Here is an 18017-nt window from a genome sequence, read left to right on the forward strand (position 1 = left end):
GGGGGGGGAAATCCCCAAGCAGATGATTCCATCAACCAATCTTCTCAGAGGCTGGTGGAAGTAGGAGGGTTGTGGGGTCGGTCTATATAAACCAGACCCAGCTCATTCTGGGGGCGGGGAGAGAGAGGAGGAGAGGCAGCATCCAAGAAGACAGAGAGGTAAAGGAGGGCTAAAGGAAAAACAGCCCCAGGAAGGGGCAAGAAAAGAGGCAATCACTCTGGGGGAAAAGGAAATGAGTTTGGGGAGGGTAGGGCACCGGCTGGGACTAGCCTCCCTAGGAAACTGTGGACTTGCCTGAGAGGTAAGTGAACTAATGGGGAAATGGGACTAAAGACTTTGGGTGTAGATGATTATAAACTAAATACTGACACACCCCTTTTCTAAGTACTCCTTCTCTCCCCAATCCCGACCCCTTTCTGTGGTGGTCAGTCACCAGGCAATGGCTTGGTGACATTCAGAGCTGTAGGATTTGGGGCTTAGCTGGAGGGCCAAGTCACAGTAGTGATTGTTTGCTGAACTCCCTGGGGCAGGTGAGAATCCACCGTCTCACAAAGATCCTAGAACCCACAGTATTCATTGTTAGTGTTCATGGCAGCCTCTGCTGAGGCCACAGGGACTAAACTACCATTTCATCTCTAGAGCCGAAGGCAGATTGGAGGCACATGGGTGGGGTAGCTTGCACAGGTCCTGCACATGTCGTACCAGCTTTGTGGATAAACATTTCGGTCCTTTAGGCTATCAATCCAGCAACTTGTCCGAGATTCTCTGGTCAATGTCCCCATGCCAGACCCTCGTTTTGAACTTTTAACCCTCACTCCTGTTCTTGTTTTTTCATTTGTTGTCCCCCAGGTCATGTGACCCTCCCCTCCCCTGAAGGAGTGGGCCTTTAGCTCTGGTGGGATCTACCTACTACCTCCTAGGATTCCAGTAGGCCAGTCCCTTGATGGAGGATCTGTGCTTGCTGTCCCCTTCTGGTTCCCCCATTTGCATCCTCTAGCCTGCACTCCCGTTCCTGCTTTTGGATTCTCTCCCTTAATTTGTTGATCCTTGTCCTTTTGTAGTGTTGGATCATATTAAAGAAGTTCTGTATTAAAATCACAAATGAGTTTGATTCCCCATAGTTTAAATTCCAGGGTATTACTAATGAAGAGGTCTCTTGGTTTTTGGTACTGTTTCTCTCCCTCTATGTGTGAAACTTGCAAGCTGCTAATTGTGTTAGTACATTCTAAGACAGAGTCTGTTCTCAAAGCAATTCACAGAGAGAGAGACTCAAAGCAATACTCTAACAACAGAAACAGCACCCAGAGACTCCCCGCCCTTTTGTTGTATTAACAATTGTGATTAAAATAGAGATAGAGGATGTATGTGGATGGATGCTTGGTGTGGATAATAACTGAATGAGCAGGGAGGTGCCAGCCTAAGAATCCAGCGTCCATCGGCTGAAGAAGACATCAAGTGGAAATAACTAGAGGACCCCCAGAGGGCAGACTGGAATCCACCCAACAGCCTCAAGAATGGGAGAACCAAAGAACAAGATAACATCTAGCAGCACGGAGCCATCAGGAATGTGCCATCTGCTGATTGATTCAGCAACAGCATGATGAAGCAATTCCCATAGACTGGCATAGGAAGAAATTCCTATAAAAATAGGCTCTAGAAAGTGAGAACTTTGGTGTCTGATTCTGCAAACCAACGTCCAGGAGCATCAGATGAGCATCTGACAAGGCCCTGCTCCCTCCTCATGTCCAGGCCACCTGTCCAGTGGCTTGGCATGAGCAACTCTAAGGCTGGTAACTATGATAACAACCTTGCAGAACCTGTGTGTGTGTGTTTGTATGAATGAATGTGTGAATAAATAAGAGATTGAATGGAATGTTATAGCTATAACTAACTGATTACTATGATTCTTTCTGTATTCACTATAAACGTGGTATTTTGCTTTTTTCCCTTTAATAAGATCCTGCTGGTTTTTATTTTATTGGTATAACAGTAACTCTTCCTCTTCCTTATTTTTAGTGGCTATTTGCGTTACTTTTCGGGGAGGTCCTTCAAGGGATCAAATAGGCCAGCACCTTTCACCAATACAAAATTCACATCCCCAAAAATGTCAATAAGAAACAAATACATGCTTCTTAAATGCTCTCCCCTCCCCTCATTGAAGCAAATCACACCAGCATGTAAAGAGAAGACAGTCTGCTTGACAACACACTACTGTAATATCAGAAAGTGGTAGATTAAAAAAATGCAATGATTGTATTGCATGTGGCTGCTAGAACAGTCTCCCTAAGACTATATCCGTGTGAAAATTCCTTTTCAGTGGTTCATTGGCAGAACCTCCAATTTCTCTGCTTAGATTTCCTGAGTCTGCCAAAAAAAAATCTGCATAGCTGAGTTTCAAGCAGCTTCAAGTTATGTCACAAAAACCCATCAGCAGATCTCAGAGGAGCACAGTCAGAGAGAAAACAACCAGCCCCGCCAGATGCGGAGGCCTCTCAGAGGCTCTTTCACAATATCCTTGCTCGTCAGCATTGAAGGCATGCAAACATTTTCATTTTACAGTAAGCCCGTCTTTGCCTAAAGATTATAGTGACTCTGGATCATGAGTGACACCCAGAATTGATTGTTTCTTTGTCTACATGGCATAACTATGTCTAGTAGACAGAAAACTAATTTTTCCGAAGGCTGCCTGTGTTAAGCCTTTGTAGCCCCAACCCTCCAGCATGAACCTGAACATTTAGGCATTTCTCTCCAGAATGAAGGGTTTTAAACAAATCCTTCCCTGCCCATCTGACCCCTTTAACATTTTCTGCTGTCATCTTCCATTTTGGTCTCCAGTTTGATGCATTTTTTTCCTTAATGAAATCTCCCTCGTTTCATGACATGGCAGCTCACACACCTTTTCTTCATTTGCTTCTATGGGATTTGGCAACCTTCATGGTCAAGTAAAACAGGGACAGAAATAGGGAACAAGGTGGCTGGAAAGAGACCAATGCAATGCACCCCCACACTAGAGGCATCACAGAAGCAAAGCACCCCCACACCAGAGGCATCACAGCAGAAAAAGAGGGTTAAACCACAAGTGCAGTGTCACCAACACTCGCAATTTTGTCACAAGCCTTGTGATATTGGGTGTTTTTCTTAAAGTCTGAGCTCTTGGAGTCAGGTGAATCTCAGCTTCTATTTTAAAACAAATGTAACTTTCTAGTTGTCATAATTAGGGGAAAATGCTTGAAAATCTGAACCCAAAAGGAGCCAAAATCAGGAGGTCAAATAAAAGGAACCCACCATTTATTGTTTTTAAAATCTAATGAATTTTCAGTGCCAGATTCATGATTTCTGAATGCTTGGGCTTGGCAATACTGAGAAGAGAACTGGTGCTGCACCTTTCACTCAGGGAACACTCCCATTTCAGGATAAAGGCTAAGAGAGAGGGAGGGAGGCTGACATGAGGTCCTGGATAGGGGGCTATCACTGGGTTGGGTGGGCAGGAAGTGAAGTCTATTTGGTGGTGCTGATGTTCTCTCACAGGACTGTGTATTGTGCAACTGTGGGGCCAGAGAAGAAAAGGGGTGGAGAGAAAATAGAAGCCTGCAGGAGATTTTGACAATAACTGTGGTATTTTGTCCCAGAATCTAACAAATCTTCCAGGAGGTCTGAGGAGGATACATAATGTGCGTTTGTACACCTTATGTGAAAATTAGTGCTGGGAATTTATTACTATATCACTCCAATACATACCACAAGTCGGGAGCTGCCCTTGCCTCCTTGTTCCTTGGATCTCTCGCCCCTCAGGGTCCACGCACCAGCACGGCCCTTCCTGCTCACACTGCACTGGGGCATAGTCCCCATTATCCTCACAAGACGGACTATAAGCATGTTTGAAGCGAATGGCTGCAAACCTCTCAACCTCACATTTAGAAGGGCCTGGAAGAGAAACACTGCTGGTTAAGGATGAAAAGTGTTAAGTGTTGGAGCAAAACTGCATTCAGTCCTGGTTCTGTCATGTCTGAATAACTCCTTGACAATTGTTCAGGGAAGGCCCCGATGCTCAGGTTTTTTTAAATTGTTAGAATTACTTCCTCAAAGTAAACGATACAGACTAAAACTTCAACACATTTTTCAGCCATTTTAATAGCTATTGCATAACTGTAAATCCAGTAATTTCTCATTCAGTGGGCAATGGTGCAGGGCTACACAAGCATTTGCTTTTAAAGTGGATTTAATGGTAATGAATGGTACCAAGTGGATGGACAGAGTATACAATCTCTCTTTATCCATGCAATGGGTCCAGAGTAGGCAATGGCAATATGAGCCAGTCCCACATTTTCTTACCCTGGGCCTGGTAGGACGGTATTTACATTTCCTGGACAGGACAATCCCTAGTCTCTCTGCTGCAAATATTAAGAAGAATGCTATCTGTGCTGTGGACATCTGTACATTAGGAATGGATCCAAGGCCACCAACTCATTTTACATCTGCCAGAGGGTATATAATGGTCTATACCTGTACCAGCTTTAGAGGATGATGTAAAACTCCCATCATGCACCTACCCACTTGTAGTACAGTGTCTTAGCACATGCGATCAAGCCTCTCTCTAGTGGCTGTTACGGTGCTAGAGGTGCTGAGAGTCCGTGCTTTGTTCTCTGTTGACAATTGTCATGTCTGAATATATGCAGTCAGGGTCTGTTTCACAATGCTAACCACATGAGAGGGAAAAATTCCTTCCTGACCCCAAGAATGATCATCTAACACCGAAAATATGAAAGGCAAAATGATTTCCGTGTAGCCGAAAGAATACCTGCTTCATAGAATCATAGAATATCAGGGTTGGAAGGGACCCCTGAAGGTCATCTAGTCCAACCCCCTCTGCTTCAGTACAGAGGCATAACACTCTCATGCTGAGTGCGTGTTACAAGTCCCACACTGTGCCTGGTCTGCAGAGCCCCAGCTAAAGAGGCTTAGGTCTTCATTTCAAGTAGAAGCAGCTCATGCTTTTAGTTCTGGAGGTTCCTGGTTCAGTCCCCAGTGTGCCAGCCAAGAGAGTGGTGATCACACTTGCATTCCAGAATTCTTGTGTCACCCATGGGACTCCAGTCTGGTGCTACTTACATCTGAACCTGCCAGAGGTCGCTAGCTGCACCCCTAGAAACCGTCTCTGCAGAATCCGATAGATGCTTGTCTCAGTAAACGTGTGAGCAGGTTGCAATGAGGTGAAAACTGTATCATAAACTTCCTCAAGCAGCAATTCCAAGCCTGTGAGAGAAGAGAGCCTTTCAGCACAGGGGGGCATTTTAAAAAGAGAGTCTTCATCTGCCATTCATACACATCTGAGAGGTGACAGAAATGGATGCCTCCTACCAGACAAACATCAACTCTTCCATCAGTCGAACTATGAGGCTAGATGATGGACATTTGCTCACACAAGTAGCTCCACTGAGCTAAAGGAGACTATTTGTGTGAGTAAGCGCCTACCTAAATGAATAAGGGCTGCATGATCTACCCCAAAGGGGCTGGGTTGAGCTACTTTGTGATAGCTAAGCAAGCTGTAACTGTGTATGGGTGACTGGACATACAGTGTAAGAATCACAAAAATGTAGAGCTGGAAAGCACCTCAAGAGGTCATCTAGTCCCTAACCCACCCTGAGGCAGGACCAAGTAAACCTAGACTACCCTTGACAGGTGTTTGTCTAACCTATTCTTCAGTGATGGGGATTCCACAACCTCCTTTGGAAGCCTATTCCAGTGATTAACTACACTTATAGTATGAACGTTTTTCCTACTGTCTAATATTTTTACCTAAATCTCCCCTGCTGAAGATTAAGCTGTTTACTTCTTGTCCTACTTTCACAGACTTGCTGGGGCCCATCCTCTTTATAACAGACTTGCTGGGGCCCAGGGCACCGTCCTCTTTATAACAGACTTGCTGGGGCCAGGGCAGAAAGCCGAAGCCCCACTGCATGGAGCTGAAGCCCGGGGACATGAGCCCCACCACTTGGGGCTGAAGCCGAAGCCTGAGCAACTTAGCTTTACAGGGCCCCCTGTGTCATGGGGCCCCGGGCAATTACCCTTCTTGCTACCGCCTAATGCCAGCAGAAAACCAGTTGTGGTGGCACAAGTAGGCCATGGAGTTTTTATAGCACTTTGGGGGAGGGAGCGGGGGCTTAGAAAGAAAAAGGTTGAGAACTCCTGCTCTACAGAGAAGGGAGTAGTTCAGTCTCCAGGTCCATTCAGTTCTGCACCTCTCTGCTGAGATTGCCAATGAGATGGCCGGTTGGAAGGGTGGCTTTCTGATATGCAACCAGCCCAGTAGGAACTGGACTATTGACAGAAGGGACTCAACAACAATGGGAAAATGACTTTTGATCACAGCTAAACTGGGCTGGGCAATGCAACCGAGGAAGATGCCAACCTGGGTTGGCCAATGCAACTGATGATGCTGGGGTCAGCCACTCTCTTAATGAGAAAATGTAGCTAGTAATATCCATCCTTGAGTGATCTTGCCACAGATATGTATCTGGTGACAATCGGCTGCTGTATCCGCTCACGGATGACTCCAGCTTAGCCCTTAGCTTTCTCACTGAAACGAAGCTGCGGCCCTTGTGTTTGTTCATTATCTACCCTTCTTTGAGGAATTCTGAGTCCCGTTGCTAAGACATACCAGATTTTGGAAGGCACTTACCAGTCTCTGCTAATTCCCGCCCCAGACTGTCAGCGCAGTAACAGTACCCAGAGACTTCTGGGAACATGCTTCTGAAGGAGCTAAATGTCTGGAATGCATCTGGGAACCTAAAAGGAAAAGCAGCGGGTTATGAAGTGGAAAGTTCATGGTGATCCTTTGACAATAACAAAGAAAGCACATTCTTCTCCAAACTCCCACTGCAGGGATCACAGCACAAAGGCATTATGGCACTTCTGGGGCTAGTTATGTCAACCCTACTCCACTGTGATCCAAATTTTAGTGTTTACTTTTATTAACACGGCCTTAGGCTATGGAGCAATGTGTCCTGGCTCCTCACAGATCAGGATTAGTCCAAGATTTGCCTTGTTCACTATAGGCTACAAGAGTTTATACATGTGTTTCCTCAACAAATGAGCCTAAGCACCATCGTTCTGGATAACAGAACCCAATGAGCAAAGGGCAATGAGGTCATTTCTTGGACTGATTTCAGGCCATTTTTAGCCTTATTAGCACCTAGTGTACTACAATGATGAAGGTGGTAGAAATGCTGACAGATAATTTTGGATCCTGGTTCAACCTTTGAAAGCGCAGCAAAAATTGTAAAATATGTATCAGTGAGGCAAACGTAATTACGAATACCCACTCATTAGCAGCTTTCCACAAAGCCACACAAGATGGCAGAAAGCCTAAACAAAGAGGTTGTTTTCCCCCCACACATCTGCTTTCCACACTGAATTAAGCATGGAACAGCAAATAAAAACTAACACTAATCTGTTACATTATGAAAACATGGGTCAATGGATTAAAAGAAAAGTTTATTTTTTAAACATATTACAAGTGAGACTGACTCTTATTTCTGGAGATCAAAGGAGCTCTGGATTCTTTTAACATATTCAAGTAGTGACGATAGCCAGATTCCAGCAAAGGAATGATTTAAGAAGGAAACTTAATACGGTCAGAGTTGAAAAAAACATCTGTGTGATCTTAGCTGACAGATATATCAGGGCTTCTTCAAGCAAATAGAAGATACAACATTCTAGGTTCAGGTATTATGGCAAATGAAACAGTTTCCCCATGTGTTAGTGCAATGAGATTAGCATTATACATCCATGCTCATATTCCTAAATGTGGTTTAGGCACCCAACTCCCAGCTGTGTGCAGTTGTGTGATGAAATCCAGTAAAGGGCTGTGAAATTCACTACCAAAGAAGTAAACAGAATCAAATAATCTAGTCAGGCTTTTCAATAATGATGGATGCTTTTATAAGCAGAAATAATGTATTACACCCTTAGATATCATGGTAATTCGTGCTGTATAAAAACGTGAGACAGGGTGGATGGAGGGGTAGATAAATACTGGACTGCACCCTGGGATACTGGTCAGGGATGTTGCACAAAGGGAGTTTGAAGCTCCTCTTTGAGCTCCCCTGGTCCTACTGCAGCTGTATACAGGGCTGGTCCCCCATGCTGTAGCTCATGGATACTACAGTAGCCTTGGGGCTGCTCTGACTAACATCAGGCTGCAACATTCCCAAGAGGCCAAATAGACAGCCAAGTATCACTCTGGCATAGGCCATGCTTCCAGAAGTGAGATGGGAGGAGAGATGTAAGAGCCCCATGTCAGCTTCACACCACAGATGATCACTCATACTCCACTGGCTGGTTAAATCATCTTTGGGACCCCTTTACACTGGTGTTGCTGCCACACCCCAAGAGAGAATCTGCCCACTAACAATAAAGTTGGCGTGATAAAAGAAGAGCAATCAAATCTCATGCCCCAGGACATAGCTGGATCGTTATTGGGGTAAGGAAGAAATTCAGTAAATAAATTATTAAGGCCAGAAGGGACCTGTATGCTGATCTTGTCTGGCCTCCTGCACAGCACAGGCCAGAGAATTCTGCTCCTGTCCCCCATGTACAGAGTGGCACAAGTGACTTGGTGCATTGCTGGTGCTTTCAGGTTCCTCTTAAGCACCAAGCTTTGGTCATTTTCAGAAGAAAGGTCACCACACTTCTTCAACCAATGGTGTGCTCTTGTGTGGCACGTCCTCTGTTCTTATGAGAATAGTGTGACTAAATGCAATGGGAGTCTTCTAGTCGATTCAGGTTCTTATACCGTGCCTATCACCATGGCATCTGAACCTGTACGGCTTTCAAACAGGCTACTGGGTAAATACATTTCTGCACAGGATTTTCTTTTAATAATTCAATTTGAAAAATGGACTACACACCAAATTATGCCATGTGTAATGTGTGGATAGACACATGGTTATATCCTCGTATCGGTCATTTCTGTCCTGAAGTCAGAATATGACAAAATAAAATGCAAAAAGTACAAATCGGGCCCACATAAGAATGCATCTAGGACTGCATGCACCCAGCTTTGAAAATCCACCCCTTACAGTCTCTGTTCCTTTTTTTACCATTGTTCCCATTATTTGCTTGTTCTTGTCCAGCAGTGGATAATGACAAAATGGCCAAGATCTTAGCTCTTATACCCTGTCACAAAAATGGCTGAAGCAAATGTGTGAACTGTGGCCATGTTCGTGTTTCTGTCCTGTGTGTTCTGAGACGGGAGCAGATGTAAAGAAAATGGAAAAGTAAAGGAGATAAACACAGATTTATTGGTATCATCAGGGGTCTTGGCTTACATTGTTATTCATTTTTCAGTGATTCTAAGAAAGCCCCCTTTTACCATCAGACTGTGCAGCTCCAATTGTATCTACCATTTACTGACCACACCCAGTGTCAAGAAAAGTGGCTGAGTTGTGTTCTGTACCTCAACAACCAAACAACACAGAGAGGCAGAACCTTCATGGAGCTATGACAATTTACAGCAGCTGAGAGATCTGCCCCAGAATCTTTACTGCGGAGGAAATGATGTGGGAAGCAGAAAGAAAATAGTTCTCAGCTCTCCAACTCTTACCTTTCTATCTCCAGATTTTGTGCTGCTGCTCATCACCACAGCATCTGAGCAACTTCCATGGAAAATCAATAGCAACAGCGAAGTCCCTCACGGACTTCTTGAGTCCCTGGCTCCTCTCCTTATTATGCTTGGAGTAGGGTTTCTGGGTTGATTTTATTTACTTCCATTCTTGTAAGGTTGATCTGTTTCAGGGTAATTTTGATTATTGTGGCTGGGGGTTTTTTAGGTAGAAAAGAATGTTCATGTCTTGAGTATCATTCTTAGGGTGCAAAGGAATGATAACCCAGTGGTTAGGGCACCATGTCTTGGAAGACCTGGGTTCAAGTCCCTGTTCTGCCACAGGCTTGTTGTGTGACCTTGGGCAAGTCACTTAGCCTCTCTCTGTCTCAGTTCCCCATCTGCACAATGGGGACAACAGCACTGCCCTACCTCACTGGGGTGTTATGAGGATAAATACATTAAAGACTGTGAGGCGCTCAGATGCTGCAGTAACAGTTGTCTATGTAAGTTCCTTAGAGAGAAGGGTAGAAAACTGGAAGTAAAAACAATCTTGCTTAGATTTATACGGTGATATGGAAGCTATTCAAACCCAGTCCTGAAGCCACTTTCCAGGCAAAACTCCCAATGGGAACAACAAAATGTCATTTTAAAGCATCACTTTCTTCACTCTAGTTGCCTTTTTGGTAGTCCATACCCACCAGCCAGCTAGTGACACAGACACATTATCCTTCACTTACCAAAATAGCCTCCTCTGACACACTGACAAATTTGCACCAGGCACTTGGCCTGCCTTGCAGTACTTTTATTTTTGCTTAAATTAAATTAAAGGCCAAAACTCTGAACAAGAAGATTCAGTGGAACAGGCTTTAGCCAGAAGTGAGGCATTAGGTTTACTTTACTGCCCTCTAGTGGAAAGAGACAAGCAATGAGTCTGAAGTCCTGACTATTTAGCCTCACTAGAGAGAGGCAGGCAAAACTGTTTCACAGAAAAACTGGACTCCACTTCAGCAGCAGCTGTGCAAAAAGAGAGCCGCTCCCCCCCCCCCCGTGTTTTAATGTTTTAAAGCCCACCAACGGCCTGCTTCAGCCATGAAAGAGCCCTGGCCTCTCTCTATACTCCTCTCTGCACCCTCTGTTCATCTCCCACTGGCTGACTTGCTGCCATGCCCTTTCCTGAACCCTCACCACCGTGGGTGCAAGAGCTTCTGCACTGCTACCCCTGAGAGCTGAAACAGCCTCCTTGTATTTTTCCTCCTCACTGGCTCTGCATCTGTGTCCCGTTCTCCAGTGGGAACATCGTTCATCTCTTATCCGTCCCCTCTTAATTTCTCTCTCCCGCTGCTCTGATCTAGCTCGTTCATTGCGTTATTTCATTCTGTACGGTGAGGGCTGCCTTGGATGACAGACACTGCACAAAAGACAATCACACTGAGGTAGCTGAGAGTGCGTAAGGATACTCTGGTTCCATGGCCTGTGGGGTTGATGAGCTGGCTCTGGTTTTTAAAGCACAAACGGCTACTGAGGAAACGAACATATGTCTATTCGCTTTTGGGAAACAGACGACCCATCAAGCTCCTACAGCTGGAATGTGCAAGGAGGTAATGACTCACAGAGGTCTGCGGAATTGCCACTCAGTTGCAGAAATGTCTGCTCCTACCTGTTATAACTGTGAACAAGATCAAAGACCATCATGTCCGTCATGTTGACAAATTTGCACTGGACAGGCAAAAATTCTCCATCTGCTGAGCACTGTGGTGGGCTCTTTTCCCCAACTCCATGCAGAATGCGACGGTCTCGGATCTCGCAGCTCCCTGGACCTGACAGAAAACAAGTATCCACTGTCATGAATTCACCTTCCCACGAGTGCCCTTCACCTTCTCTTTGTTAAGCGAAATAGATTGGGCTCCTTGAGTCTGCCAGTATAAGGCAGGTTTTCTAATCCTTTCTAATCATGAATTGTGGACACCTGAACTGGACACAGTATTCCAGCAGTGGTTGCACCAGTGCCCAATATGCCTCCGTCAATATACGTAAATAGGAATAAAATAACCTCCGACTTGAGATTCCCCTGTTTGTGCATCCAAATATCACATTCGCACTTCTGGCCACAGTGTAGCACCTGGGAACTCATGTTCAGCTAATTAGCTCCCCCATCCCATCCCAAACTCGTTTTCAGAGACATTGCTCCCCAGGATAGACTCCCCCCATCCTGTGAGTATGGCCTATGTTCTTTGTTTCCAGACGCATACATTCACATTGAGAACTATTCAAAGGCATATTGTTTGCTTCAGCCTGTAGTAGGAAGAGAGCCTGAGACATAAGCCCTTGTATCAGAGACCTGGTGTGAGGCCTGGGCTAAAGTAGTGGCCAAGCTTTGCTGATATAAAGCAAAGTTAAGTTGTGAGCAAGAGGCAGGCCCTGCTCACAGGATCTGGCAAGAACAGGGCTGATATTGCAGAAATACACATTCCTAAGTAGTGCTAGGCACTCACGTAAACACATTCCAGAAGGGCGGTACCAGAACGCCTCAATACCAAACACATTCACCAAAGATAACAGGAACTTGCTGACACATCCTAAAGATAAGCATGATGGATAGAAATGTTTTGATTGAGCCAATAGGTATAAGGCAACAGGTGGCACCCAGATATGTCAGAGGGGCAATACGTAACTCGTTCGTATCGGTGTATAAAGAGGTATCTCAGAGGGAGTGTCTTTGGCCAGTCTAGGGGGGGAATGAAAAGTGCCGCCATTCACTGAGCTGTGCCAATTGTCATGGGCATACACATGCTAGTGTAACTGTAGACATTGATCCGGGGAGCTAGGACCGTGGTTTGTCGACAACAAACCTGGCCAGGTGCCTTCGTACCTTAACAGATCTTGTGGCCATTGGCTGGTTCGCTCGAGGTCTGCCGTGCCAGCTGTCTGCGCAGGGCTGGGGGCAGCACACAGAGAGAACACACACACACACATATGCAGCCAAACACCTGACAACACAGCCCAGTTTGCCAAGCGAACCACACCACTCTGTATCACCGACCTGATACATTATTTACCACTCTTCCAATATTTATGTCATCTGCAAACTTTATCAGTGATGATTTTTTGTTTTCTTGCAGGTCACTGATGAAAATGTTGAATAGTGGAGGGCCAAAAATAGATTTCTGTGGGACCCCCACTAGAAACACACCTGAGCAATGATGATTCCCCATTTACAATTACATTTTCAGATTTATCAATCAGCCAGATTTTAATCCATTTGATGTATGCCATGTTAATTTTATTTGTTCTCGTTTTTTAATCAAAATGTCATGTGGTATGACGTCAAAAGTCTAAGTATATTACACCAACACTAGTACCTTTATCAACCAAACTTGTAATCTCATTAAAAAAAAAAGATATCAAGTTCATTTGACATGATCTATTTTCTATAAATCCTGTTAATTTGCATTAATTTTATTACCCTCCTTTAATTCTTTATTAATCAAGTCCTGTATCAGCTGCTCCATTATCTTGCCTGGGACCAATGTCAGGCTGACAGGCCTACAATTACCCATGTCATTCCATTTACCCCTTTGAAATATTGGCATAACATTAGCTTTCTTTCAGTCTTTGGGAACTTCCCCAGTGCTCCCAGGCTTATTGAAAATCAACATTAACAGTCCAGCAAGCTCCTCATCCAGCTCTTGGATTCAAGTTATCTGGACATGCTACCATCATCCCATGATTTGGAAAAGACAACCCTGAAATTTCCTGGCAGCCAAGCTTATGACCTGCCATTCATCACATACAAGCTTTTTATTTCCCTTCCTCCAAACATGAAATCAAATCCACATTTTGTTGAACTTTACTTACATTGCATTGGCTTCCCCGTCTGCCTTGTGCCGTAAATCTCCATTCCTTCAGAGTCCACACACCAGCACTGCCCCGGCCCCACATCACACTGCACTGGGTCAAACTCCCCTGAATTCAAGCACTCTGGGACGTAGGAGGTGCTGCTGCTGTTGATGTAATGACTTACCAAGATCTGCTGTTTTTGGAGCTGGCAAAAGGATAAACCTACAATACCAAAGAGGCATCATTGGCAGAAGGTGATTGCTGGGCACAAAACCATTTATTTTTCTAGAGGACATCTGAGTTTTCTCTGGGCCACATTGAGACCATGAATTTGTTCTGTCGCTCAGCCAGGTTTGCCTAGGAGAGTGATCAAATATTGCAAGAGAGCCTGGGATAAATTTCAGATTAAACTCACCATTTGTGGGGACCAGGGAAGGATTTATGGTTTTAGTTACCCAAGAGAAACACAGCAATTCTACCTGACATCAGCTGAAATCAGGCAAACCCTGCTTGGTTCAGGTGAGTTCTACTGCATGTTTTCAAGGGCAGATTATCAAACTGAGTTGAGGTCAGACTAGATGATCACAGTGATCTCTTCTGGCCTTTGAATCTATGACTCACCAGCCAGCCTAAATGAGAATCGACTTGTTCATATCAGTGACATTACTTCACGTTACACCAGCCGATGGTCTGAGCTTCAAAATCCAAACTCAGGGGGTATGAAGCCATGTGAAGTGAAATTGTACCAGAAGGTTGGGAGTGACTAAAGCCACAACAATGCTGTATCATGTCAATTTCCTGCTCTTTCCCATAAGAGCCTGAGGAGGAGCAAATTTTCCTCCCAGCTGCTATTAAAGCCATAGTCACTTGGTTCCTATTAAAGACAATAGGTGTTTTGTAGTAAATTCCTCCCAGGTCCTTGCACCCAAACTGACTACTTGGGTGTGGCACTGGACGGCAGATTTAGCCCTTAGAAAGTAAATGAGTAATTGTTCCTATTAAAACAAGTAATTGATCATGGAAGTGCAAAGGAAACAGTGGGAAATCCCACATGGAGCTTACATTTGCATATGCTATTGCCACATGTTACTTGTATTTTTTTGTATGTGAAATTTTGGCACCTGCTTTTGAAAATTTATGCCCCATTTAGGCTCAAACTGTGAGGGATGGGGGCCCAAGGCCTCTGTTTCACCCCCCCACACACACACACACACACTTTCTCCTTGTGCCCTTGCAAGGCCACCATTGATTACACTGGGATAACTCACACAAGAAGGGACTGCTCAAGTGAGTAAAGTTTTATGATCAGATCCTGAGTAACTTAAAGAGCTTCCACTGAGGAAGATCGATAAATCACCAGGAGCCTGCTGTTGCTCTCATTGATGTCAATGGCCAAAGGCCACTTGACTTCAACGGTTGTCACACTGAGAGGCAAATAGCTTTTTTACCACCACACATGAAAAAAGTGATGACCTCTGACTTACAGGCTATTGGAACTCCAGTCTGTTTAGTGCCTGGTACCTCAATACCATTGGCATCTACACACCAGCAGGAGAGGCCATTCGTATTGCACTGCACAGTCCTAGGGAGAAGACACACATCATCATTTTCTATTGGCAACAGAACTGTCCATCAATATGAAATATACCTGTCAGCAGCGGGACAGTCACAGAACAAAGAACAATGTGACAACACAGCAATGGCGTGAGGAAGAACTGTATCCTAGAAATGGCTTCTAGACTATTCAGATCTAACTGATAGGATCTCTTTGGAATTCTCACAGGGCCCCTCCTGTCCTCATTCAGTTCAGTGCCCAGCCCGTAGTACAATAGGTCCCTAGCTGTGCAACCGCTTAACAGATCTACAATATGTTCATTTGGATTCAGGCCTGAACAGCCCCATATAGCGGGAAAGCTCAGATTCGTTTTGTGAATAATGCATTAATTTTTAATTATAGGCTTTTCTATCACTCTTGTATCTAAGCACCACACACACATTAATTATCTTACCCTAACAATGCCCCGTGAGGTCGGAGAGTGTTGTTATCCTATTTGGGAGGATGGGGAACTGAAAGACAGTGAGATTAAGGCCCAGATCTCCAAAGGTATTTAGGCGCGAACTCCCATTGATTTCAAAGGGAGTTAAGTGCCTAAATACATCTGAGGATCTGGGCCTATGTGATTTGTCCATGGTGGCACCGAAAGTTGATAGCAGAACTCTGACTGCTAGTCCTGCGCCTTAACCACAAGACTATCTTTCCTTTCTGGATCCGGATCCAGATCCACTCTGCACAGGTCAGTCTCTTCTCTAGCTCAAATCTAGGCCAGTCGAGTAATTTGAGAGTCCCAATCCAGTTGCTGGTCTCCACCTTCACTCCAAGGAAGTCGTGAACTGTGCCAGCCCTATACCTGGTACAGATTACTTCCCCCCTCCTCACGCCAGCTCAGCTATGCAGGCTAGCACATAGGGGGTGGCAAAGCTTTGGCTCCAACCCCTCCCCACCGCATTTGTGGGAGGGAAAGTAGCAACCCCATGTAGGATGCTCTCCCCCGTGTTGGAACCCACCAGGTGTGTTGTGCAAAGGACCGTCTGGCCCACCACATTTAAAACAGTCCTGTTCTTTTTTTATTAATAGTAGGGACCCCACAGATAATTGCAGACAAGAGAGAGACAGAACTCATTCAACAGAGACTGAAGCTGGAGCACAGCCCCCTTTATCCACTACGTTGGGGTTCAATCCCACTCAGCCACAGAGCTCTCTTTGCCCTCAGTGGTACAGGATTGGGTCCACAGGTGGCTGTCCTATCTTACCGGAACTGGCCATCTTCCAAGCACTGGGGGATGTAGACTTCTCCTTCCAAAAAGGCCTTTTCCCTCTGGAGCTCACAGGGGCGGAGAGGCTGGGACTCAGCCTGGTACTCTGCATGCAATAAACAGGGAAGGAGATCACTGAGATTTCTCTACCTTCCTGTTAGATCCTGAGCCTGGCTCAGCATCATCTCCAACAGTATAGTCTCTGCTGCCATTTTGAGTCTGGTTTTAAACACCACAGTGGGGTTTCCCCTTCTTTGGTGAGATTATTCCACAGTCTAACAGACCTCACAGTGAGGAGATTGTACCAGCTATTCCCAACTCCTAATGATCAAAAACCACGAGCTAGTCTCCCCCCCACCCCGAAAAAAATCATGAGATTATCTTAAAAGAATGAACTCTGAGAAATAATCCATTGGGGGTCATGTTTGCCTGATGGCTGCCCACTTGGCCAACACAGCAGGGATTGAATCAGAGGCCACCAGAGCTAAAAATCATGAGCTGCCACAGTTTGACCGAAAGAACCAAGCCTCTAAGACTTGGGGCAGTATCAGCTCACATCTGCTGTGGATTAGCACAGCAGGGGGCAGGTAATAGACACTCACCAGTAGGCGATATTTATTTACCTTCCAGGGTCACGTTTTTGAGCCTCTCTCTGTAACCATGAAGGCGAGAAACTTTTTTTTTTTTTTTTTTAAATAATGCAAGTTGAGATTCTGGTGTACTCACATTAATGCACCAGAGATCACGAGTCTCATCGTAAAATGGAATTATGGTTAATCAATATGAATAACTGGGGTGCCTAAATTTGAGGGCATCCTCCAGGATCCTTTGTACTTCGCCCCCCCCCCATACTTTTCACCCAAGCAACTGTGCTGGCCAGTCAGTCCTTCCAGCAGCTTCTTTTGGAGTCATCAGCCCATGTCACACCTCCCTGAGACAGGTGCGTGCTGACATCACAGAATCGGAGCTTTTGCTGGCCCCAGGAGTGTGGGCCGTAGCTTGGAATCCAAGCTCCAAGCCCTGGCAGCGCAGTGACCATTGAGTCAGTGGCACATCTCTTTGGTAAATAAGATCAGTCTTGTTTCATGGTGTATTGCCCAGCACAATGGGGCCCTGCTCAAATTCTGAGCCGGTAGGTGCTGCCATAATACGAATAATCAATAATAGGGGAGTATCAGTGCCAAGTTCCCAGGCAGAGGCAAGCGCAGCGTGGCTCCAGCCTGACACACATAAGGGACAAGAGGGGATAAAGGTAAACTTACCGAATATATTGGCTGATGCTGTGCTAATAAAGAAAAAAAGGGTGCTGAGAAGTACGGGGCCCATCTTTCAATGCAGGAGCTATGATCCCTTCTTATGCTGAGGGATCAAGACCCTGCACGCTCTGCACTGGCTTCTGGCAGACTTTTATAGCAGCCATTGTTTGAACAGATTCACTTATGAGCTGGTAGACTGGGCACTAAATAGGGTGACTGACGCAGGTTATATTTCTAAGAAAATCTTGAGGGCCTCATTCACCTGGAACGTCCCCAGTGGATTTCTTCGTCAGTCAGCTCTCCTCTCCTCTCCAGGGAGCACTTGTACACCTAGTCACCTGAAAGGAGAAGAAGCAGAACAAACAGCCAACATACAATGGAGGAGACTGGAGGGCTTAATTTAACCCACGTGCAAAAGCATAATCAAAGCACAAAAGGACCTAGACTTTGCCAAGTGGGAGCTTAGAGTGTCACCTGCTATATATTGTGTGCATCTGAACTAAATC

At 45.2% G+C, this 18017-nt stretch overlaps 1 protein-coding gene across 1 annotated transcript in view; it reads right to left on the reverse strand.

Annotated features, from left to right (window-relative positions):
* Positions 1-17581, reverse strand: part of TG (thyroglobulin) — a 204126-nt gene extending 186545 nt beyond the window's left edge. Inside the window, exons 1-8 of the mRNA XM_073335054.2 lie at positions 17518-17581; positions 16253-16361; positions 14926-15023; positions 13460-13663; positions 11262-11421; positions 6680-6786; positions 5110-5253; positions 3739-3924 (exon numbers count right to left, since the gene is read on the reverse strand). Of these exons, the coding sequence (XP_073191155.2) occupies positions 3739-3924; positions 5110-5253; positions 6680-6786; positions 11262-11421; positions 13460-13663; positions 14926-15023; positions 16253-16361; positions 17518-17581 (1072 nt within the window). The remainder of the gene's footprint in view (positions 1-3738; positions 3925-5109; positions 5254-6679; positions 6787-11261; positions 11422-13459; positions 13664-14925; positions 15024-16252; positions 16362-17517) is intronic.
* Between the last annotated feature and the right edge of the window lie 436 nt (positions 17582-18017).

Source organism: Lepidochelys kempii, chromosome 2 (assembly GCF_965140285.1).
Source record: "Lepidochelys kempii isolate rLepKem1 chromosome 2, rLepKem1.hap1, whole genome shotgun sequence".
NCBI classification, from domain to species: domain Eukaryota; kingdom Metazoa; phylum Chordata; order Testudines; family Cheloniidae; genus Lepidochelys; species Lepidochelys kempii.